The 24,823-nt window shown below is 44.0% G+C and overlaps 1 protein-coding gene across 2 annotated transcripts in view; it reads left to right on the top strand.

The window, feature by feature from the left end:
- Positions 1 to 4,031: 4,031 nt before the first annotated feature.
- LONRF3 (LON peptidase N-terminal domain and ring finger 3) overlaps positions 4,032 to 24,823 on the top strand; it is a 30,261-nt gene continuing 9,469 nt past the window's right edge. Inside the window, exons 1-8 of one of the 2 annotated variants that reach the window (XM_042479025.1) lie at positions 4,032 to 5,217; positions 9,173 to 9,291; positions 9,923 to 10,045; positions 15,698 to 15,853; positions 18,591 to 18,834; positions 19,764 to 19,854; positions 22,842 to 22,956; positions 24,345 to 24,466. In XM_042479025.1, coding sequence (XP_042334959.1) covers positions 4,236 to 5,217; positions 9,173 to 9,291; positions 9,923 to 10,045; positions 15,698 to 15,853; positions 18,591 to 18,834; positions 19,764 to 19,854; positions 22,842 to 22,956; positions 24,345 to 24,466 — 1,952 coding nt within the window. In that variant the 5' untranslated portion in view covers positions 4,032 to 4,235. The remainder of the gene's footprint in view (positions 5,218 to 9,172; positions 9,292 to 9,922; positions 10,046 to 15,697; positions 15,854 to 18,590; positions 18,835 to 19,763; positions 19,855 to 22,841; positions 22,957 to 24,344; positions 24,467 to 24,823) is intronic. The other variant, XM_042479026.1, reaches the window with a different exon arrangement.

A 24,823-nucleotide genomic window follows, 5' to 3' on the forward strand; every position in this document is an offset into this window, starting at 1 on the left:
GGAAAAGTGTTTTCAGCCTTTCAAAAGGTTTAAGTAGAAAGTAACCATGCTCTGAAAAAAATGGCAGAATGTTTGTTTTGTATTTCTGGAATTTGTGGTTTTGTGAGATAGGTGGGATACAGACCGCCCCTTTCCCCAACGGATTGGGCCTGGGCTGCCATAGCGGCAGCCCCAGAGGCCCTGATCCTGTGCTTTTCCTGGTCTCGAGGCAGCGGCGGGAAGGCAGAGAAAGGGGCCACTTGGCCCCTTTCTCTTTTGTGTTGCTGGTGCAGCCATGTAAAGGCTGTGCCAGCGACACAAACAGCGAAAGGAGCTCCAAAACGGAGCTCCTTCCGGCGCTGCTGAAAGGGCATCACAAGCACCCTGCAGCGGCGCCTGCACCCCTCCGTTTGGAGGAGGCGCGGCCGTGACATCGTAATGGCAATGCCCATGTAGACAGGGCTCCGCCTTTACAGCGGCGCAGGTACGTGCTAGCATTAGGGGGCGTCTGGAAAGGATGCCTGAGGCAACCCTAGCACGTATCCAGGCCGGTGCTTTGCACCGATCTGGATACTGCCATTAGTTAGCCTTCTCTATCAGAGAGCTCTGGTGCCCTCCACCAGACTGCAAATCCCAGGATTCCATAGATTGGAGCCATGGCAGTTAAAGCGGTGTCAAACTGCATGATTTCTGCAGTGCAGATGCAGCCTTAGGCAGCTGTGTTTGGAAGCAGAAGCAGGGAAACAAGCAGTGTCAATGTGAGCCACAGTGAACTTATGAAGCAGAATTCACTTCAGTGTGATGTGGACTAAAGGCATTATTTAAAAACTCATCATTTTTGTGGAGAGTTCTGAAGCAAAACAACATGGGAGATATTGCAAGCATAGAGTGTTTGGCCCCCTCTCTCTCTGTGTACCAGGTAAACCAATGGTGGGGAACCTCAGGGGCCAAATCCACAGTGGAAATGAGCAGAATCTTGCAAAAGAACAGGAGACTTTCCCTGTCTTTAAAATTAAAAAAATAAATGGAGCAGCTGATAATTCAGCTGTTACAGGAAACCCAGAGTATCTTGGATCTCTTTATTTTTAGCCTTCTTTATTAATTTTTTATGTAACCTGGCCCCTTTCATCCCCAGCCACTGTTTTTATTGTAACTGGACAGTTCAGCAACTGCCCATTACACAATAACTGCTGAGTGAAGCAGTCTCATCTACTTGCAAGGGAGGAGAAGGCAAAGAGGATGAGCCTCATCCAGGAGGGACTTTTGGACCAGAGGTCTCGGGTTCAATCCCTACCATCTCTAGATATGGTTCAGGAAGACTTTTGTCTGATAACCATGGAGAGCCACTGCTAGTCAGGTGAGCTAAGAATGGGCTACTAGTAGAGATGGGGAAGGTTGTTCCTTTGGACAGCTATTTCCAGAATCCCAATCAATATGGCAAGTAGTTTTTCCAAGCTCTGGCTACTAGGTGGACCAACGGTGTAACTTATCGGGCTTTTATTCCTCAATCCCTCTTCTTCCAATGCACAATTTCATCTAAGGTGGTGGGAGCCAGACAATGCTATCTTGCTTATGTTATCCTCCCATCCTGGGCTTGTGCATGGCTACATCCTTCACTTTTTCCTCATCATCGGTGGGGGGGAAATGCCAGGGACGTAAAATTGCACAATATCTTTACATTTTGGCATTGCCAGGAGTCCTGTGTCTGCAAGGTAGAAGACAGCTTGTACATTCAGTAAGACTACTGTCCTATCTATGAGGGCCAGTGTGGCATAGTGGTTTGAGTGTTGGACTAGGACTCTGGAGACCAGGGTTCAAATCCCTGCCCAATTGTCTTCCAGAATCCCCATCTTCCAACATGCTTTACTGTTATGGCCAAATCACAGCAAAAGCACAGCAGAGCCTATAGGAATAATCCTAACATGATCAAGTTATGTCCTGGGCAGAGTGCCTCTGAGCATTTCCAGAATGCCTACCTTGCTACTGAGCTACAAGTCCCATCGTCCATGCAACATGTTATGGGTGAGGAGAGTTGTAGTAGTCCAACACCTCTGGAGTGCATTGGTTTAGGGCAAGATGCTCCATTGAGCAGTGTTCTAATCCTCTGGTAGCAGAGCCTGCAGACAGCTTGCAGGTCTATTGTATCCTGTTAACACTCCTAGTGGCATGCTAACCCATGCTGCGCTTTGTCTGCTTATAGGCCTATTAGAAGAAATGTGTGAAATTGTTTCATGCCCCCTCCTTTCTCCCTCTCACACCCACAGGCACACACTTGTCAGATGAAATGTATCTGCAAATGGAGAAAGCCTGGCATTTGCAAAAAAAAGAAAATGGTTATCTTCACGACAAGCTCTCCTTGTTCCGCTGCACTTGGGGCTTGGTGAGATTGCTTTTTTTAAAGACAGTCCCTGCTGTGAAAAATCAATCACGCATTTGATCTCCAAACGAAGTTATGCTCCCAACACAGTGACACATTTCTGCCATTTGTTTTGCAAGATAAACCTAAAGTCTCTTTTCTAATCACAATAGCTCCCGAGTCAAAGAAAGTTAAATAGGCCAGCTTTGATGCAGGTCACCATGTAGACTGGGGCAGAGGCACTACAGGTTTGTTAACCAAAATCCTGGCCCCCTACTGTGTAGTGTAAGATTACACTGGCATAGCTATGCTGGAGTTACTGGGTTTCTCCACTGCACAAAGAGCCATACAAAGTGCATCCTAGCAATGCACTCTTACACAACAGTCAATCCGTCTCCCCATCCATTGGGAAGGCCCACACAGGAGCTGTTAGGCACCATAATTCCTATTTACACCAGAACAGTAGGATTCGTATAGTCCTGAATAGGATACCACCCTTGCACAACCACCAAGAGACTGCATAGTGGCATTTCTTAGTGCGATCAAGTTGACTCCAGACCTGACTACACTTGCCAGAATATTTGGGGCTGCCCCAGACTATTCTGGTCCCAAATTAATCCCTTACTTTCTCTCCTCCCTGAGCAATGGCAGGCGACAGCCTTCCCAGGTTTGTCCCCGCTTTAACTGCCCTGGCTCAATGCTATGGAATTCTGCGATGTGTGGTTTTGTGAGACATTTAGCTTTCTCTCTCAGAGCGCTCAAAACAATACCCAGAATTGCATGGAGCCAGAGCAGCTAAAGTGGAAATCAAACTGGATTATTTCTGCAATGCAGATGCAGCCTCAGTGAATCTGCCGAGGGTTACAGTCTGAACTTTGAAAGGAACTATCCAAGGTTCTAGGATCTTTTTCCCCCCTAAATAGAGTCAGCACCTTGGACAGTGTCTTTAAACTCCAATGGAAAGCCAACCTCAGCCCTGGTCCAGTTTTCTAGGGCTGAATCCACACTGCAGAAATAAGCCAGGTTAGTCCCACTTTAACTGCTCTGGCTCCATGCTATGGAATCCTGGGATTTGTAGTTTGTTGGGACACCAGAGCTGTCTGACAGAGGAGTCTAAATGCCTGAATACGTCCCAGAATTCCACAACATGGAGCCATGGCAGTTAAAATGGTGTCAAACTGGATTATTTCTGCAGTGCGCATCCAGCCTAAGGAGAAGACTTGAAAGCACACAACAACAGCTCCAGAATTCTGGGTGTTTTCTGCAGCCTGCGCTGGAAGTGACTTGAAGGCTGACAAAAACAACAACATCACTGGAATTCTGGATGATTTCTGCAAACTAAGCTGGAAATGACTTGAAGGCACACAACAATAATACAAAGGACTCCTGGAATGTGTGGTTTGTGAGTCCCTTTGTGGGGATGGAGGGAGAGGAGGCCTTTGCCCTCGAAGCCCTCCATTTCGGAGATGCCCCTTTGGCTGGGCAAAACGAGGGAGGCTGGCACCAGGCTCACTCCCTCCCTGGTCTCTCTCTTTCTCTCTTCTGAGGCTGGCAGCAGCTGCAGCAGGTTACAAAACAGGCTTTTATAACCAGGCTGCTGCCCAATGAACGTCGGGAGGAGGCGAGGCAAGAGGCGACCCAGCCCCGAAAGAGAGAGAGCATCACATGGCTCCGCTTTTTATATAACCGACGGCCTTTGGGTTCCTTGCATCGTCTTTCCCTGGGAAGGGAAGGAGGGCGAGGAGCTGGAAGGCGAGGAGCAGCCCTTGGCATGGAGCAGCCGGGGCCAGCCTTGAGCCCAAGAGGCAGCAGCCAGGCTCCCCTCGACGGCTGCGGGGCCAATCTCGGCCTTCCCAGACTCTAAAGCCCATCATCCCCAGCCCCTGGGGTCCGCCTAGCCATGGGCTCCCGGCAGCAGGAGGCCAAAGGGCCAAGGATGCTGGGTCTGGGAGTCCTTCGACGGGGCGTGCCTTCTCCTCCGATAGAGGATCGCGAAGCCTCGCAGCTTTACCGCTTGCCCTGCAGGCCGCAGTCTCCTCCGGTGGCCCAGCTGGCAGCGCTCCTGGCCCGCAGCCTCCTCCAAAGCGCTCCGGCTTCGACGGGGCGTCCCTGGGCCCCGAAGAGAACCCTGGAGGAAAGCGAAGCCTCGCAGCTCTGCCGCTTGGCCTGCAGCCTGGAAGCCCAGCCTTTGGGAGACTTGGGCGAGGCAGCCCAGGGCCTGGCACTCCCGGCCTCGACGGGGCGTCCCTCGAGGAGGACCATGGAGGAAAGCAAAGCCTTGCAGCCATCCCAGTTGGCCAGCAGCCTGGAGCCTGACAAGGACTTGGGCGAAGTGGCCCAGAGCCTGGCGTCAGGCCCCTTCCTCCCTGGCACGAGACCTTCCGCCTCGACGGGGCACCGTCCAGCCTCGATGGAGGAGAGCAAAGCCTTGCAGCTTTACCAGTTGGCCTGCAGCCTGAAGCCTGACCTGGTAGAGGTGGCACCGAGCCTGGCACCAAACCTCCTCGGTGGGCAAAGCGCTTCAGCCTCGACGGGGCGGGAGGCTTCCTTCTGGGCCTGCGGGAGATGCCAGGGCTTCCTCTGGGAGCCGGTCTCGCTCCTCTGCGGCCACACTTTCTGCAAGAAGTGCCTGGAGAAGGACCAAGAAAGGCCCCAGGAGGGGAAGCCCTCGAGGCTCCACTGGAGAGGCTGCGTCCTCTGCCCCGGACCCGAGGGAGCCCCCGCCAGCCCCCTCCGGGTCAACGTCCTCCTCAGCGGCCTCTTGGCCAAAGGATGCCCCCGACGATCTCAGGCCGCCCGCCTCCGCCACGAAGGACGCCGGCTCCGACGGGAGAAGAAGCTCCACGACGCTCTCCGCAAGTACGACCAAGGCCTCCGCCTCGGTAAGACCCCCGACAGACAGACAGACAGACAGGGAGTGGCCCAGAGGGCCTCCGGAGAGGGAACTCCAGCCCCTTAGCAATGGATGGATGATTGATTGATTGATTGATTGATTGCAAGAGAGAGATGCCTACAATAGATGGATGGATGGACGGATGGATCAAGAGAAAGAGATGCCTGCAATTGACAGAGAGAGAGAAAGAGAGAGATGTCTGCATTAGATAGATAGATAGACAGATAGATCAAGAGAGACAGATGCCTGTCATAGCTAGATAGATAGATAGATACCAAGAGAGAGAGAATCCTGCCACACACACACACACACCCACCTCACGAGAGGCGGGACAGATGCCTGCAATGGGGGAAGGCGGAATGGATGGATAGATAGATAGTATAGTAGATAGATAGATAGATAGATAGTAGATAGATAGATAGATAGATCGAAGAAGACCCGAGAGAGAAGCCTGCAATATATATTATATATTACTACACACACACACCACCCACACCCACACCCATAAAAACACACACCTATATTAAAACGTAAATACCAGAAAGAGCATGTCTGAATATGTGTGTGTGTGTGTGTGTGTATATCTTAGAGAGGCGGGAATGCATTGTGTGTGTGTGTATCAAAGAGAAGCGATGAGCACTATATATTCAGAGAGAGAGGATACCTGCTCTACGTGCTTACTGTACATGTGTGTATCCCACAGCACATACTAATATACGTGTAGACGGCATCTCCCTCTGCTGTGTCTCTCTTTTTCTTTACAACTTATCCCCTCCTTGCCACTTTTTGTGTTTTAACCTTTCTGTTGTTGGGTGCCTTCAGTCCTTTCCAAGTTTGGGGCACCCTGGTGGCGCAGGGACCTGGTGGCGCAGCGGTTAATGCCTGCACCCTGCAGCCCTCACTCAAAACCCTAAGGTTGCTTGGCGAGTTCAATATCAGCGAAAGGGCTCAAGCTCGACTCAGGCTTGCTCCTTCCGAGAAGATCGCTAAATGAGTCCCCCAGATTGTTGGGGGCATTTAGCTTACACCTTGTAACCACTTAGACACTGTTAGTTCAGTATGAAGCAGTATATAAATGAAGGAAAACCCTACCAGTCCTCTGCTTTGACCAGATAATTCCAGTAACTACCAATAAGCACAGTTAGGTGTTTCTTTTACCTGTGTCTTTATGTCAGGAGGGGTGGGATAATTTTGGATCCACTTTGTGTGCAAAATAAATTTTGTCAAAAGCTGAGGTGTCTAAAAATCATTAAAAAATAGAGAAAGAGAAAGAGAAGAAGAAGAAAGAAAGAAAGAAAGAGAAAGAAGAAGAAGGAGAACAACTTGATATTATATAGGGGCACTTGTTATTATGTCACTGAATTTAATGGCATAGTTGTAAAATAATAATAGTTTATTTATTTTCCCGCCCTTCCAAAGATCGAGGCGGGATTACAACAATAAAATAATACAAGATATACAAATAGAAATACTAATACAATCAATAAAACACTAATATTGAATTTACCCATTCCTATTAGTTCTCTAAAATCAATTTATCAGTAGTCAGTGATCATAGTTGAGAGTGGAATATTGTCATGTAGATTATCATCATCATCATCATCATCATCATCATGTGGCACCTTTGAGACTAACTAAAAGAAAGAAGTTGGCAGCATGGCCTTTCCTTGACTTCAGAATACTTTCTCCAAAAGCATCTGAGGAAGCAGACTGAAGTCTAGGAAAGCTCATGCTGCCAACTTCTTCCTTCAGTGAATCTCAACGGTGCTACAAGATCTCTCTACATACTGATTCCACAGACTAACACGGCTATATCTTTGAATTCTATTATTATTATTATTATTATTATTATTATTATTATTATTATTATTTCTTACCCGCCTTTCCCCATGGATCAAGGCAGAGAACAGCAACAAATCAACAACTCACAATTAAGCACATTGATTAAAACATGCAGCAGTTTAAAAGGACAAATAAAACCTACACATTTTAAAACAATCTATATGTAAAATTTAACATCTTAATTCACAAATTATTTAGTTATTTGTGGCACATGTGCTCAATGGCTAGTGTTCAGGTGGCCATTAAGGTTAGCTTTCGAGTCGGATGTAAAAGCAGCTCCGTACCCAAGCACCTTCATTTTACAAGCATCAGAGGGATTTATTTCAATCTAGCATGAAGGGCAAAGGAAACAAGCCAGGGATGGGAGACTTAGGCTATCCAATGTCCCCATCTCCCCATTCTTGAGGAGATGGGGACCTTCCTTCTGAACCTTCGCACAAAGTCTTGTTTATTTAGACCAAAGTGAAAGTAGGTCAGGAGAGCAGTTTGTTGCATAAGCCCATGGCCCAGTCTGCCTTCCCTACCTCCTTCCTATGGAATGATTGTGTAACAAGAGGAAAGCAAAGGAGAAATGGGTCGGAGAGATCGGATCCTGTTCATCCACATTGCCAAGGCCTCCCTGACATGTTCCCTTCCTTGCTCCCTTAAATACAGTCAGCCCTCCGTATCCATTGATTCTTTATCCACGGATTCCAGCATCCAAGGCTTGAGTGTGTGTGTGTGTGTGTGCGCGCACGCGCACGCGCGCACACACACACACACTCCAAAAAGCAAACCTTTATTTTGCTGTGTTATATAAAGGGTACCGTTTGACTATGCCACTGTATTGAATGGGACTTGAGCGTCCTCGGATTTCGGTATCCACAGATTGGGGATGTCCTGGATCTAAACTCCGAAAAACCCACAACTAAACTCTGGTGGATACCAAGAGCCCATTGTAAAAGTTTTCATTTGTGGACAGGAGTGGCTGTGGTTGCTGTGGTTGCTTTCCAAAGAGTTTCCCTTCCGCCAGCTCTCTCTTTAAAATAGAATGCAAATGATCATTATTAGCCTTTATTCAAAACTGGTGATTTCTCTAAACCTGGGTTTGCCCTACAGAAACAATCCAGTTTGCCATCGCTTTGAGTGCCACTTTAAGCAGAGCTCTGGTGCCACAACAAACAACCATTCCCAGATTTCCATAGCATTGAGCCATGGTGCTTATGTGGTGGAAATTCCTTGTTGAAATATAAAAACTATAGAAAGATGGAGTCACCTTTGTCAGCCAGAGAGATGGTTTTTGAAATAAAGGCTTGGAGTTTAGGAAAACTAAAGGAAAGGAATAGACACTTAAAGCAGTGTCAAAATGGATTATTTCTGCAGTGCAGATCCAGGCCTGGACTCTTAAAGAGTCTGCCTTTTTCTCTTTTTTACAGTAATAATCTGCAAAAGACGTGTTGCCGCAGAATCATCTGGTTTGCTTAGGGTGGGAAAATGGTTTAATAGCTTCCCGACTGGGTCTGTTTGGGTCCTGACTGGGTCCATTCAAACACTTGCTCAGCCATGGAAACTCACTGGGAGTGTTACTCTCTCAGCCTCAGAGGATGGCAAAGGCAAACCCCTTCTGAACAGTTCTTGTTGGCAAAACCCATGATAGGATCACCTTAGGGTTGCTGTAAGTTGTAATCAACTTGAAGGCACACAACAAGAACAGCATCAGCAACAACAATGAATGATTTTAAATGACATTGCCAAAAATATTTAGTAGTAAGAGCAATTTCTCCTTGGAAAGGTCAGCATCCACTTATCCTTCCCCCACAGCTCTGACTGCAGCTTCATTTCCCCCCTCCTTCAGCACTGGCTTCCAGGAAGAGTATGATCTTACATCCCTTGGTGCTCCACACATTTGTGCAACCGTTGGAGTGGTTGAGTAAGACAAATGTAATGACTTTCATAATGTCTGTTCCCATCAGCAGGAGAGTTCTAGTTAATTCTAAACTTAAGTAATGGATGTTCCTGAGACGCACAAGGAACAGATGGATTCTGAAAGATTATGCATGCTTCAGTGGTGACAATGCTTTGCTTTAATAGTTGTATTGAGTCAATGTTTCCATCGCTTACAGCTCCCAACGATCATTTGTTATATAGCAACCGGTCCCGGATTAATTCTACTTTGAAATGCTGCAAAGAAGCCTTGCGTGATGCAGAAATGGCCTGCAGGCTCCAGCCATACTGGGCAAAGGTGAGTTCTAGTTCCATGTTCCTGTCTTTCTACTTTAACTGAATGGTGCCAAGCTGTATCACAGTGGGACTCTATGCCCTATGACTCTTCTCTAGAGTTGGAGTTACTTGGTATGTAGGAGGATAGTTAGAGAATAACTGACCTTGGACAAGTCACGCTCTCTCAGCCTCAGGAGAAAGCAAAGGGAAAATCACCTCTGAACAAATCTTAACAAGTAAATCTTGTGATAGGATCACCTTTTAGGCATATTTTAAAGGGACATAGGGAAACATTACAGCCTAGTTTTCCCCAAAGGCAGAAGTATGGGCAGAAGGGGTGTCACCCTCTTTTTAGGGGGTCACCTGGTGCAGTCTTCTGCCTTTGCCTTCTTCTGAGGCTGAGAGAGTGTGACCCATCTAACTGACGCCCCAGTTGGAACTGACTTGAAGGCACACAACAACTTGAAAAGTTACTTTAACAAGTAATTGCAGCTCTGAACTCACAATTAGTTACCATTATGTTACAAGGATCTTTCTTTAAAGGTAATTATTTACATTCTCATTATTTGAAAGTCACTATAATAGATATTGAGAGGCAGGATATAAATCATCACCATCATCAGACAGTGATGTCTCTTTTGCTCTTCTTACAGGGTCATTTACGGAAGGGACAGGCCCTCGCTAACCTTGGGAAAACTGAGGAAGCTTTACATGAATTTTTATTTTGCCTTGTTTTGGATAGTGGCAATAGAAAGGCCAAATCGGAAGCTCAAAGGGTGAGTCTTATGTATCTTGTCAACTGCTATTCTCATCTCTGAATGGAGTATTACCCAGCTGTGCAAAAGAAAAAAATATCTAGTAAACTTGCTTATGTGGTTGTACTTCGGAAGTGCCATTTTAGATCGGCTCCCAATGCCATATTCTCTAGGTATAGAGTGGTGTAGTGGTTAGAGTGTTAGACAAGGACTCCGGAGACCAGGGTTTGAATCTCACCTTAGCCATGAAAACTCCCTGGGTGACCTTAGGCCAGTCACACTCTCTCAGCCTCAGAGGATGGGAATGGCAAATCTCCTCTGAAGAAACTTGTCAAGAAAACTTTGTGATAGGTTCACTTTAGGGTCATTCTTGCCTCTTTCCATGGTTGCATCTTGTTAAGTACCACATGTACCCTTCAGCATTTCTTTTCCTCACTCCTATTGTTTTTGTATGTCAATATTTTTAAAACCTGTCAACTTGAATTGACATGACAATAATGTCAACAACAGCTGGTAAATCATTGAAAAGGTAGGTGTGGGCGGGGCTTGTGGACCCTGCGACATCTTGGTCCTCCCACAGCGTGTTACTCCCAGGTGTGCCACACAAACTCACGAAAGCAGGAATTGGATGCAGTGAAACTTTACTAACTTATAACATGTGCACAAACAGCAACCCAAGCCCCAGCCACCAATCCCCGTCTGCTTTAGAGTCCATTACTTCATGGGTCCTCTTCACCCTCCGCTGGCCTCTGGCCTTGGCACCACTTCTCTTGCACCCCCAGCTCTGACATGCCACGCTCCTCGTCCTTCTCTTTTATACTGTACCTTGGTCTCCTGACCCCATTTCCTCCTTCCCACGGCTTCCATCTCTGCCCGACTAACCCTCCTTTCCTCCCCCTCACTGCAATAGGGAATTTAGTTTTGAGTCTTACTACATTTTGCAGTCCAGAAAACATTCAGGGATAGTCGTATTGGTGATATAGCAAATCCAATAACATCAAAAATCCACCAAACAGTAAGAAGTTTATTGGGCCAACCAAAGCTTCAAAAGCTTGCAACACACACACACACTGTGCATTTTGGTCGGCACAATAAAAGCATCACTGTTTTGATGTTATTGGAGTTACATGTTGTAATATCAGTTTTTATATATACTGGCTGGGCTGTTCTGGGAGTTACAGTCCCAAAAAAGGTATGCTTGAGGTAGAAACATGTGTTTGCCTACTTTTTAAAATGCCAGATGTCACTGTTTAAATAATCGTGATGTTCCTAGCCAATGAGTAATGTGTTATTGACTCAGATTTTCAAATAAAGAAACGTGGCTTAGGGTGAAGTCAGATGTGCCACTTTGAAAGCAAAGGAAGTATCTTATTCATAGTCGTGTGGCTGCTCTCAAGTACACAAATACACATTTCCCAGCCTTGGACCTGTTTCGAAAACAGGTCCTGCAAGATTTCTGCATGGCTCCGGTGAGAGGAACGCTGAATGTCAGTATGTGCCGATTGGCTGGTAACAAGAATTTCATCAACATGCCACCTCATCCTTCTTTTTCTCCTTGGAGTGGTTTTGCAACCGGTTATACAATTAATTTCTTGGTGACGTGAGAGATAAACTTGTGCATGTCTCCATTTGAGGGAATGGGAAGCTCTTCTTCTTTTCTTTTCCACTCTAGAGACCAGGGTTCAATTCCCAGCTTGGCCATGAAACCCACTGGGTTGCCTTGGGCAAGTCACACTCACATTTCTACACTGTAGAAATAATGCAGTTTGACACCACTTTAAGTGCTGTCGCTCCATCCTGTGGAACCCTAGGATTTGCAGTTTTATGGGGTCTTTGGCTTTTTCTGTCAAAGAATGCTGGTGCCTCACAGTACTAGAAACCCCAGGATTCCATAGGATGGAACTACAGTGCTTAAAGTGGTGTCAAACTGCATTATTTTTGCAGTGTAGATGCATCCCGCATTAGCATGCTCCTTTCCTCCTGCTCCTCACTTAATATTTGTCATTGTGGCATGTGTTGTTGGCTTGTACGTCTGGCTTGTTGTATATCCTAAATTTCAAAAAATTATTTATTTGAACTACAATCCACATAATTCCCCAGTAACTATACTGTCTGAGAGTATCCTGGTACATGTAATGTATAACATAACTTATCCAAAGCACAACATTCATAGAAGGTGCATCTACACTGAAGAAATCATTCAGTTTGCTACTACTTTAAGTGCTGTAAGCACTATCCTATGGAATCGTGGGGTTTCTAGTTTTATGAGGTCTTTAGCCTTCTCTGCCAAAGAGTGCTGGTTCCTCACAAAAATAAAATTCCAGGATTCTGTAGGATGAAACAATGGCAGTTAAAGTGGTGTTAAACTGCATTATTTCCACAATGTAGACACACCCAGAGCCCAGTTTGGGAAGCACTGGGGTATGCTGGTGGAAAAGGCATACATGTTGAATTTAGACCTTGGAAATCTTACTTTTTGGATTATACCAGCCAGAATTTCCCAGCCAGCATGGCCTGTGGGGTTCTATGAGGCACAGTCCCAAAGAGCAATGTGACTGAGGGAGGAACTGTAATGAATTGTTAATAGTACATTGATAGGAGAATGTTGCTCGTTGCTGAATATTAACATAAAAGTAGGCTTTGGGTGAGTGGAAACACTTAGTGCAGAATGCACTTGACTGGTTATCCTTACCGATACATTGCACCCAGTAGGCACAATAAAACTGCTAAGGACCAATCCAACCCATAGGAATTTCCATTTTTGTCTGTGGAAGTTCTCCTACATAGGCCATCTATGTGCATACTCTTTTGCACCCTGTGAGCAGAATGTGGAGCTACAAGGTGTATATAGCAACCTATAAGGAACTTATGAGAGTCAGTGTGGTGCAGTGGTTTGATCAGGGGATTTCATTGAGAGACCAGATGCCCAGATTTGGTTATCCTAGCCTCCTTAACCAAATGCTGGACTATGTGCTGGACTACAAATCTATTCATCCCAGTGTCTTTGCTGGGTGGGGTTGATAGACCATGTAGTTCAACATATGGAAAGCACCAGTTTAGAGAGGCTGATGTATTCAGCTGACAAAAAAGATTTGTTGTTATTAACAGCCTTCAAGTTGACCTCAACATATGGTGACCCTATGAACAAGACATCTCCAGGACATCCTATCTTCAGGTCTTGCCACCTTAGGGCCATGGCTTCCTTGACTGAATCTATCAACCTGTAATGGGGTCTTTCTTTTTTTTCTGCTGTTTCTGCCTTACCAAGCATGATTGTCTTTTCTTGGCTTCTAGGGAGAGTTCAGGCTAGATCTTCTCTAGGACCCATTTGTTTGTCTTTCTAGCAGTTTGTTGTATCCACAAAACTCTTCTCTAGCACCACATCTCAGATTCTTCCTGTCTTTCTTCCTGTCAACTTTCTTCACCATCTAGTTCTCACAATCATTCATAGTGATGGGAACCATAATGTCATGGATAATCCTAATTTTGGTATTCAGTGATACATCTTTGCACTTCAGGATCATGTCTAGTTCTTCCATAGCTGTCCTGTCAAGTCCTTGTCATTTCTTGACTGCAGTCTCTGTTCTGATCAGTGATGGAACTTAGGTATGGAAAAGCTTTAACTGTTTCAAGAGGCTAAAGAGATATTTGATTTTAAATTCCTACTTGGCTGAGAAACCCACTGGCCTTCTAACCTACCTCACAGACTGCTTATAAGGATAAAGTAGCTGAGCCCTATGCTTTTCAGAGACAGGGTATTATGTGACTGTTCTAACTCTTAATGGTTGGACCTCAGTGGAGATTTGACCAATCCAATGGCCCAAACCCATCATATCTGGCACACATTTTTCTAACAGACCCTTTGTTAAATGGGACATGTATCAGAAAAGATAATCCCATCAAAATCAGATAGGTTTACTTCTGTCATGTACAGTAGGATACCAAAGTTCAGAAACTCAGGCCCAGTAGTAAAAACTCAGATACTTTTATTAAGAAAACTTATAGATCCAGTCTGATGACTTTCATTGTGAGAACTGGCCAGCAACCGTTACAACCACATAATTAAATTGCACATAATTCCAACATCAGGCAGGATTAATTATAATCCATTGAAATTAATGAACACTTTTTTTTATTTTCCCATACCACTCCTTTGCTTTGTTGTTAAAGCCAGACTCTTTCTCATTCAAATGCTTGCCTCCTTTCCAGCCTCAGCTCACCAACTGGACGTAACTTGCCCTACTTTAAAAACAATCCTCAAGCATTCTTACAACATGCTGCAACTACCACATAGCCCATTATTACATTATGGGAGAACAAAGCATAAGCAACTCCAGACAATTTTTTCTGTATTGGGGGGGATAAACTGCTCAAAAAAATCCTGTTAATTCAGCATCATAGATTTGCTGTAGATGTATCCCATTCATCAATGTAGATCAAACCAGAAATCTCTCTGGAAGTCAAGATGACTAGACAAAGGCTGTTATGCTTTGACCACATTATGAGAAGGCACAACTCAGTGAAGAAAACAATAATGCTAGGAAATAGTTTTTTGTGGGTTTTTCAGGCTATGTAACCATGTTCTAGAAGAGTCTGCATTTTGGAGAAACATCAAAAACAAACTCTTCTAGAACATGGCCACATAGTCCGAAAAACTCACAAAAAACTATGGATGCCAGCCGTGAAAGTCTTTTACTTCAAAATGCTAGGAAAGATGGAGGGAAGCAGAAAGAAAGGAAGGTCACATGCTAGATGGATGGACTCTAAAAGAGGTCACAGGTATGAATTTGCAGGAACTAAGCAAAGCAGTGGAGGATAGGGAGTCTTGGAGATGTCTCATCTACAGGGTCGCCATGGGTCAAGATCAACTTCAGGGTGGACAACAACAATAACAAGAAACTCCAATAGGCAGCAGCTCCACAGAGGCTTAGGCAGCTTTCCCCTCTCATTTGCAAAGCTTGGAAATGTTATTTGGAGGGACTACAACTCCATTGCCACATTGGCTGGAGATTCTGGTGGGTTGCAGTACCCCAAAGTAACTTGTCAATATTCAGCACCGGTTATGAGAGCCAGTGTGGCATAGTGGTTTGAGTGCTGGACTACGACTTTGGGTCCACCTTGGCAAGTCACATGCTCTCAGCCTTACAGGAAGGCCATGGCCAACCTCTTCTGAACAAATCTAAAAAAAAACCCATGATAGGTTTGCCTTAGGGTCATCATAAGTTGGAAACGATTTGAAGACACACACACACACTTGTGCCATTAACCAGATGTACTGGTTCAATTAAAGATGCACCAGAGTTGGATAAATATATTTAGCTGCTTGAGGCAAAGGCCAGAAAAGCATCCCCTTCCTCTGCAATGTAAAGAAGCAAACTGGACAGGCAGCGGAACCTTTACTACAAATAGTATCTCCCACCATGCCTGAGTGGTTTAAGGGGTGCAGGACAGATTACATTGTCCTTTTACTCTCTCTTCCATCAGAAGGGGAAAGCTGGGCTCTTGAAGCCTCCCGCTACTTCCCAGTCTTTCACCTGAAGCATCCTCCCTTAGAGTAGGGCCAGCCCTGATGCTGGTGAGTAGAACCTGGAAAACCTCCTTCTCCTAAAAGCATTGCTTTGTTGCTGAACTGAGTAGTGAAGTATGTATGTGTGCCTTTGTTTTGTACTGCAGCTTCTCCTTAATTTATTTTCACGTATGCCGGGAAAAGCTCAGGAAAACTTGCCTGACATCCTGCAGCAGTTATCCCAGCATTCTAGATTAAAAGGGAATCTTTTCAAAGCAGAGGGATCTCAAGGCTCCGTCTACAGCCTACAAGGTTTACTCAAGGTAATGCATGCCTGTAGCTCTGTATTATGGTTTATACATTAGTTACTGGGAAAGAATTGAGTGGGTTGCATGGTTTGCTCTTTCTTTTTTCTTTTAACCTTCTGCTGGGGATTGGGCAAAGCTTTGGAAAGTTACCCTTTTTTGGACTACAGTTTCTAGAATTCCAGTTTCTTTACAGTTTTATGTGCAGTAAAAAGATTATTTTTGTGTTGGAGTTCATCTTCTGATTTTTTATTGGGATTTATTCATAAAGGTAGGTTCGAGTGCAAGTGGGTGCAAAGTGACTTCTGAAACCTTTTGAGACTTGTGGTGTCTTTTAGGGAGGAGGAACTTGGTGCAGGGAGTTGGCACTGGAGGCATTCATGGGATGGGATTTTATCATTTATTTTTTATTTTTTTGGAAAGAATGTTTTTTGGAAAGAATGTCTGATTTGCACATCAGAGTAAGCCAGGGATTCAAATAGTCTTCTGTCTATGATTTGTTTAGCACAAGGGTGAGAATCATCCAGCCCTCTAGATGTAGTTGGAGTGTAACGCAGCTAGTAGTGAAGGATGCTGGGAGTTACAGCCCATCTCAAAGGCTGCAAGATCCAACCCCAGCTTGGTGTAACATATACATCTGACAGGCTTGTTACCCTGTATGCAGAGGAGCAAACTTCTACAATAAGCCCTGAATTCTTTTGTTGGCTTGTTGGGGAAGTAACAAGGCAATTTGACTTCTGCTACTGATGTCAGTGCTAATGCTGCTAGTGTCATTTAGCACAAGGCTAAATGCACTGTGGACCAAAGTCCACGGTTTACTTAGCAGCTCCCACTGCACATAGGAGCAATGGGGTATCAAGAGTTAGCACTGTGACTCATTCTCTGTGAGTCATGCATGATTCCTGTGGCGTCCTGGCTTGTTGTGGCCTCTGAATATACCCAGGGTTCAGTTTCAACATGGACTTTGTTTTGATCTTGCCTCTTACCACCTCAGGGATGATGAGATTAGGAGGATACTATATTTTGTTAGTGAAATCAGCAATGGGAGTTGTGTGGAACTCCTGATGCTGCTGGATTGCAATTTATAGGAACCTCAGTTGTCATAGCCAATTGTAGGGCATGCTGGGAATTGCAGTTCAACAATCCTTGGAGGGATGCATAATTCCCAGCCTGGATTTAAAACATGTACATCCTGCTATTCAACTCCCCAAATAATTTACAGATCCATAAAAATGAGATAGACCCCATCCCATGGGCATGACAAAGGAGGAAAGAATGAGGAGGAATAAATGAGTCTAAATTATTATTTCAGTGTCAAGCAGTTGTAATGGTATCATGGCTGTAATGTAGCCTAGAGCATACAACTTATAACAAACAGCTGGAATAGAATAGCCCTGTTTCTTATCTTCTTTTGAATGAACGGCTGCTGGACATTGTTTTTTGTCTTTTGATTTGAGTTATGGAGCTCTCTGTGCAAATCCTGGCCAGTTCTGCCAAAACAAAACACAGCTGTCCTGGCTACATCTTACAGGATCTTAGGATTTGCATGCCAGTGGTGCAGTTACAAGTCTCTGGTAGAAAGATATAGTGCATGCCGCTAAAATACAGATATCCTGATTTAATCATTCATTCCTCTTCTCAGAGTACTTTGGAAACCATAGTTTAGAGCCCTCTAGCAGAGAATTCTGTGTCACCAAACTATAAATCCCAGGATTCCTTAGTATGTTATTTATGTGGTTTCCAAGCAGTAAAACTGTGAAGTGAAGATACATGTTAAATCTTGCTGTTCCCTAAATCCATTCTGGGTTTTATTTATTGGTCATGCTGACATTCAGGGTTGTCACAAGACATATTGGTGCATGTGGCAGGAGACAAAATAAAACCCAATAAAAAAGCACACACAAACACACACACCCACACACTTCACCTACAGAAGCAAACTAGACTGACAATTGAATATTGCTTTAACACTGGTGATGGAGCACTAGAGGGGCAGTTTTTTCTGTGCCAGAGGTTTCCAACTTTTAGTAAGTCAGACGTTTTGGACTTCGGTTTCCAAAAGTATGTTATTTATTTATATTATTTATTTATTTTGTATGCTGCCTTTCTTCCAGAGCGGGACCCAAGGCGCCTCACAGAAGCAGATCAATTAAAATTTGTGTAGTTTAAAAAAAACCAATTAAAATAGTCACAATTAAAACAATATAACTTTATTTAAAAACATACAGAAATTAAGAAGTAAATAAAACCCAATAAAAAAGCTTCCCTGGAAAGGTTACGTATTAATATCCTGCTGAAATAAAAAGGATTTAACTTTTGTATCTTGTGAATTTTTAACTTGTAAGCTGCTTTGATTCTTGACCTGGGAAAGAGAAACGATATATATTTTTAATAATTAATTATTTTTATAATGAACCCTTAGTATCCATTGGAATTTGTTTCCAGGATCCCCTGTGGATACCAACATTCATGGATGCTCAAGTTCCATTAAATATGGTTGATCCTAATCACATTTAATTGAACATTTGCGAAGGGATGGCATGGACTGATTGAATCATACCACCTCAGTGTTCATCACATATTTGTAGACAACACCGTGACAATATGATTTTCAGCCTCGTTTTCTTCAGTCCTCAACAGTGTGTATTCTTTCGAGGTGCATATGTCTTGCTTGTCTGGAAAACTTCGCTGAAGATCTCATGAGGAATATGCTTGCTGGAGGTAAACATGAACTTTTTTTTTCCTTTTTGTACAGGGAAATGTAGATAAAGATAAGAACATCTCTTTCCAGGAAGATCAGAAAATAATGGACTCTGAAAGCTTGGGGAAATCCACCCAGGTAACAAAAAACCCAAAAGAAGACTTAGATGAGAACAGGCACACCATCTCAGGCGAAGAATCTGTCCTCCTCATCTCTGAGAAATGCATATTTCTAAAACGAAAGCACTACTCTGAAGATGCCCCAGACATTGACCCACCTTGCAAACTGGCGAAAAGGGGTAAGCTGATTTTGGGCTTATTCTAGAATTTAGATCCAGTTGGCTTCCCAAACTGATTAATGCTATAGCTAAATGAAGAATGCAAAATGAGATACATATTTTCAGGAGGTGCTTTTAAACCATCTGAGCAAGCCTTTATAAGGAAATGAACACAAACCAGGGATGGGGAATTTATTTTTTGGATATTGTTCAATTGAAGTTCCCATCATCCAGCACCATCAGCTGTGCTATTTAGGGTTGGTGAGGACTGCAATCCAACAATTTCTTGGAGGTTGTGCATTCCTCCTCCCTGACTTATAGTTGTTTTTTTATTTGCCAAGAATGACGTACTTTGGTCAGGTAGAATATGGGGAGGGGGAGCATTAAAATACAAATTTTCCCTGTGCTCCAAAGTGGTGCAATGCGGAATTCAAGCCCTACCCAACCACCCTCATTCTACAGCTTTGTAACTGTGCTTTCTCTGATATGGAAAAAATTATTTGAACTACTCAGGAAAATGATAAAACTTTGGACTTGCATTGAATCTAATGCACAGAAATGTGAAAATGCATCATTTGCCACCTTCATTGGCCAGTTCATCCATCTACTGGCTAGGCTTCTGGTGATGAACGTTTCTCACTTAGCTGGGCTGGTCCCCTGACAACATACACAATCTGCCATTGTGGTGGTACTCAGCACTGTCAGTTTGGTGGAACCTGACAGGGCTTTGTCTTCAAGAAGCCAGGGTCACCTCCACACCACAAGAAGTTGGCAAGAATAGGACTTTGTGGAGATGAAATGTGTATAACAAATGCTTTGTGAAAAACTGAGTGACTTCTTTTGGATGTTCAAATGTCTCATAACTAAGTCCATGTATTTGATACCAGTACAGTAGTTGCTGTTGTGGTCTCTGTTGACATGTGCATGTTTCTATTCCCTGTTTTTAATAGATACAGGTGTTGACAAGGGATCTGATCTTGGGAACGGTGTTGAGTTTCAGCTTGTGGATCCATCTGACCTGGAGTGCTCTTTATGCATGAGGTATCTGTTCTGTTCTTATGGGTTAGCCAGAGGAATGATGTTTATCCCTTAACGCCGGTTCAAGGATTATGGGTGAATTGTAGGTTCATGTCTCCAAGTGGTGAAGCATTTTGGTGAATTAACTAGCCAAGATGTCCAAGAGGCCACTTCCTTCTCAGAGGGAGTGTGGGCAGGAGAAACCCTTTCTATTTTGTGTTGACTTTGCTTTAAGAGGATGGTTACAAAACAGGCTTCAGGCCTTCCCTTGCTTGTCCTACTGAAATAAAGTGATGCTACATTCCAAAATAGTAGTTTATGCCTTTACTGGAACCCAGAGAATTTCCTTTATGAAACTCCTCTCCCTTGTTGAAGACAAGACTATAACTACCTAGATCCTTGGCTAGCATAGTCATTGGCTATGTTAGCTGTAGGATTTGAGGAGTTACAGTCCCAAAAAAAGGATTCTTCTCTAATTTCTGTCCATCAGGACATGAAAATAGCTTGGCATTAAGTCTTGATCAAGATTGAACTTGTTCGTTGGTATCCATGCTTAATAGTGGTTTGAGCATGACCCTTACGAATCTTTCATGCTCTTAAGAGAATAGAATGAGAGAAGACAAACAAAACAAGGTTGGGGAAACTTCGGCCATCCAGATGATTTGGACTTCAAATCATGGAAGCTCCAACCAGCATGGCCAATGGTGAGGGATTATGAGAGCTGTAGTTTAAAAGATCTTGAGGAACAAACATTCCCCAACCCTTCTGTAGAAGCAGTTCATTGGTCAGGCTCCCTGACATGTAGGTGATAGATCTTGTAGCACCTTTGAGACTAACTGAAAGAAAGAAATGGGCAGCACGAGCTTTCCTAGGCTTCAATCTGCTTCCTCAGATGCATAGCCTGCATTCCTGGAAATCCATACTCAGTTTTGGCATGAGCCAAAGTCTCGTTCTATTAATGCGTGTCATGTTAATATACATAGTCGTTGCTGTTGTGTGCCTTCAAATTGTTTCTGACTTTTGATGACTCTATCTTAAAATGTTCTTGGCAAGATTTGTTCAGAGGGGATTTGCCTTCCATGATCGAATAGAGATTCAAACCCTAGTCCCAAACTTGTAATCCAGCACTCAAACCACTACACCACACTGGCTGGCAATTACATAGTTATTGCCCCTTATGAAATGGAAGGAAATCTTCAAGCTGTGTTACCTTGAACTACTAACCCAGTGACCTCACCTTCAAATAAGCAAAGCTGCTATTAACCTAGTTTGACTGTCCAAACTGTAAGTGTAATTGACCTACATCCATGGAATGAGTAACTGAGTGGTAAACCCAAATGGCAACAAAGAATGCCTGCCTGACAGTTGGATGAAGGGGGGTAAAGCTTCTTTTGAGTTGCTGTCTCCTGAATTTGCTCAGTAAAACTCAAGAGAATTCCAATCCTGGTCTGAGCTGAGCTTCTTGAATTTTTAGCCTTATCTAAGTGGGCTAGAAGAATCCTGTTCTTCAGATAGCAGAGGCAGGTTGTCAAAAGGGGCAAAAGTCTAGCATCTCTCTTCCCTCTACCCCATTCCTTGCATCAAACACAACTGTGAAATCACTGTTACAGGTTAGATCTCCCTTATCTAGAATTCCAAAATACTCCAGAATTGTCTAAATGTGGCATTGAGATAGTGACACCTTTGCTTTCCAATGAGTTCAGTGTATACAAAGCATAAATGAATTTAATGTTTAGACTTCAGTCCCCTTTTCCCAAATATCCCATTATGTATATGCAAATTTTCCAAAATCCACCATGAATTGGAAGCGACTTGAAGGTACACAACAGCAACAAAGGGCAGGGAGGGACAACGTCCCACTTCCAGCAGAATCCAACACTGCTAAAACTTTCCCATAAGTAGTGGCTGGTGATTTCCATGTCAAATTTATTCCAAAGCTTATTCTCTTGTGTAGGGGTCATTGCATGTCTGCAGTATAGGTTCATCACTTTGGATATCTTTTTTCAAGTTCAAATTAGAACCCTGAATGGATTCATCACTCCCTTGACTTGGGCACTGACACTGCTGCCCATAGTTTCCTTCCATGCCCAGAGCAACTCTGAATACCAAGGATGGGGAACATAAGGCCCGCCAGAGGCTCAATTAGCCAGAGTCAGTGAAGCCAGTAGTGAGAGAGGATGGGAATTACACTCTGGAAACATCTGGAGAGCCAAACATTATCCTCACCTTGAACAGTAATAGCAAACACATTCTCTTGCATGGGGATTATGAAATAGCACCAAGTGCACACAAGAAGGAGGTACCAGCAAGCCTGAAGAGAACCTCAAGATTTTCTTGTTGTTAACTCAACAACTCAAATCAACTCTGATTCATGCCAACCCTATGATTGAGACAACTCCAACCCCCCCCCCCCCCTTATCTTCCACTGGTCTGCTTAGTTCTTGCAAATCCATGATTGAGTCTATCCATTGAACCCCAAGCTATCCAGAATCAAAAGCAAGCTCAGTTACTATGGAGTGCTAACAAACAAGAGCAGGGAAATGATAGTGCAAGAGTGGGAAGGAATAGGGACAGGCTGCCTGCCTGAGATAGAAACACTCCATGGGTTCATCTTCATTGTAGAAATAATGCAGACTGACAACACTTCAATGCCATGGCTCCATCCTACAGAATCTCTGGGATTTGTAGTTTTGGCAGGCACCAACACAATGGCAGAGAAGACCAAAAAACTTGTAAAACCACAAATCCCAAGATTCCATCAAATAGTTTTCTAGCACTTAAAGTGGTGTCAAAATTGCATTATTTCTACAGTGTGGGTGCACTCCACGTGGCAACAGTTTTGCTGTTGCTCCCACACTCCTCCAACCTTAAGAGAGCTTTCTTATATTTTGATTTTCACTGTGGGTAAAAGGGATGAGAGGTTGTGTATGGAAACTGCAGTGTATTTTCATGACTCCCACTTCCAGATAACGTCCTGAGTTTTCTTTTTCTTGCCCTCCCAATTCATCCAGACTCTTCTATGAACCTGTCACCACCCCTTGTGGTCACACTTTTTGCCTGAAATGCCTTGAAAGATGCCTGGATCATAACCCCAAATGTCCCCTCTGCAAGGAGGGGCTCGCGGAGGTAAGCCTGCCCTCTTGTGCTGTTTTGTGCTGTTTCTTTTCCAAATTTCAACAATCTTTTGGGGGTAGAGGGAGTGATTTTGGAACTGGAAAAGAGGCACATCGGAATCTTTCTTTTTCCATGTACAGTAGCATGCATGAAAATTCTCTTTCTTGCAAGAACTGAAGGCACCAGTACTAGACGGTCAAAAAAATACTTTTTAGCTTCCAGAATCCCCCAGTGGCCATGCTGACTGGGGGGGGGGGGGTTAGGATTTGTAGTCCAAAAACATTACTTCGTCCAGTTCTGTCCTGGACACATGAAGTCTATCTTGGTTATGGCGAAGAGAAAAAAATTAAGCCCGCTTGGAAAGTCACCCTCCAGGAAAGTTTGACGGCTCTATTGTAGGTTGGATATGTTCTTGTTTTTTGTGAATACAGTGACAAATATTTTGAACCAGCCAACACATTTGTATTTATATGGAGAGTCAGTGCATTCAGCCCCCTTCCCTTGAGTGGGCTCTTGGAATCTTTTGGGCAACAATGCTGAAGGGATCTCACATACCCTCCAATATTTCACAGATGAAAACCAGGACATGTGTGGCCACATTGGAATGTGGTCAAGCAGGCAAAAGGTATTAATGAGGAACAACACACAAGCAAAGAGAAGCTGCTGCAGTTTGATTTTGCCTGACCCTCCCAGGAATGGCATGTTTCTGACCTCTCCTCCTTATAACAAGTAGTTTGATTCCATTTTGCATTTTGAACTCAGTTTGCAGCAACTGAAGTAAGCTAAGAACAAAGACGGAAGGTAGGAGGTGGAAGAGAAACTGGGACATTTTAAAAGCAGCTGAAAAGGTGAGATGGCACCTTTGGGACTGTCCCTGCCAAACCAGGACAATTGAAGGGTGTTATCATTCCAGTTGGTAGTTCTGACCTTGTGGTTTTAAAGCTCAGATAAGGAAAATAGAAACTGACATGTTTGAGGGCAATTTAGGTCACTGGGGGTCAAAAATCAGGCAAAAAACATTAAACCTGTTTGGGGTCATGTTGCATTGGGGCTCAGCTGAGAGCTGGGTGCCTGTGCTTTTCCCACTTAAGGGTTAATAAGAAAGTGTACAGTAAGTGTTTTGAGCATGTTGGAAACACTGATCATGATTGTTTGAAACTGTTCATCCAGTTTCAAACATTTCACATCTGTTTCTTTGGTGACCTCAGGCATTGTTCCAGTTATGAAGTTGAGATACTTGTGTTTGCCTTCTTATTGGAAAACCCACAATTTCCAGGTCAAGATGACGAGAACAACCAGAAATATTTGGCTTTGTAATTTATACTGGGGGAGGATTTGGTAGCAGAAGCATGGCATTTTTTTAGGCTGTCCTTGAAAGGAATCCCATTTTTTTTCTGCAGTGCTTGGCAATGAGGAAACTGTGTAAGACGGTGCTGATGGAGGAAATAATTGCAAGGTACCTTCCAGAGCAGCTCAGAGAACGGAGGAAGGTCTACGAAGAAGAAATGGCAGAACTTTCCAAGTACGTTACAGTATTGTCACTTTCCATTTCCTCCAACTAATGGTTCACCCCATACCCTTCCTATAGTCTTGCCTACCCACAACCTGACATCCTCCATATTTTTGGACTGCGGCTCCCATCATCGCCAACCAGCAGGTTGTGTCAGACTGCCCTAGCTAAAACCTGATCTCACCAGAACATCTGCATGCATATAGGACATCCCCAAAAATGTATACAGCCCTAACAGTTTCTTCTTCTGGAAGTACTTTAAAAATAGAGTTTATGCCACAAACCCAAATACACTTGAAGAATTAAACATTGCAACAGTAGAGAAAGGTCATAAAATTACAAGAAAAACTTTAAGGGAGGTTTGCAGCT

Source organism: Sceloporus undulatus, chromosome 7 (genome assembly GCF_019175285.1).
Source record: "Sceloporus undulatus isolate JIND9_A2432 ecotype Alabama chromosome 7, SceUnd_v1.1, whole genome shotgun sequence".
NCBI classification, from domain to species: Eukaryota; Metazoa; Chordata; class Lepidosauria; order Squamata; family Phrynosomatidae; genus Sceloporus; species Sceloporus undulatus.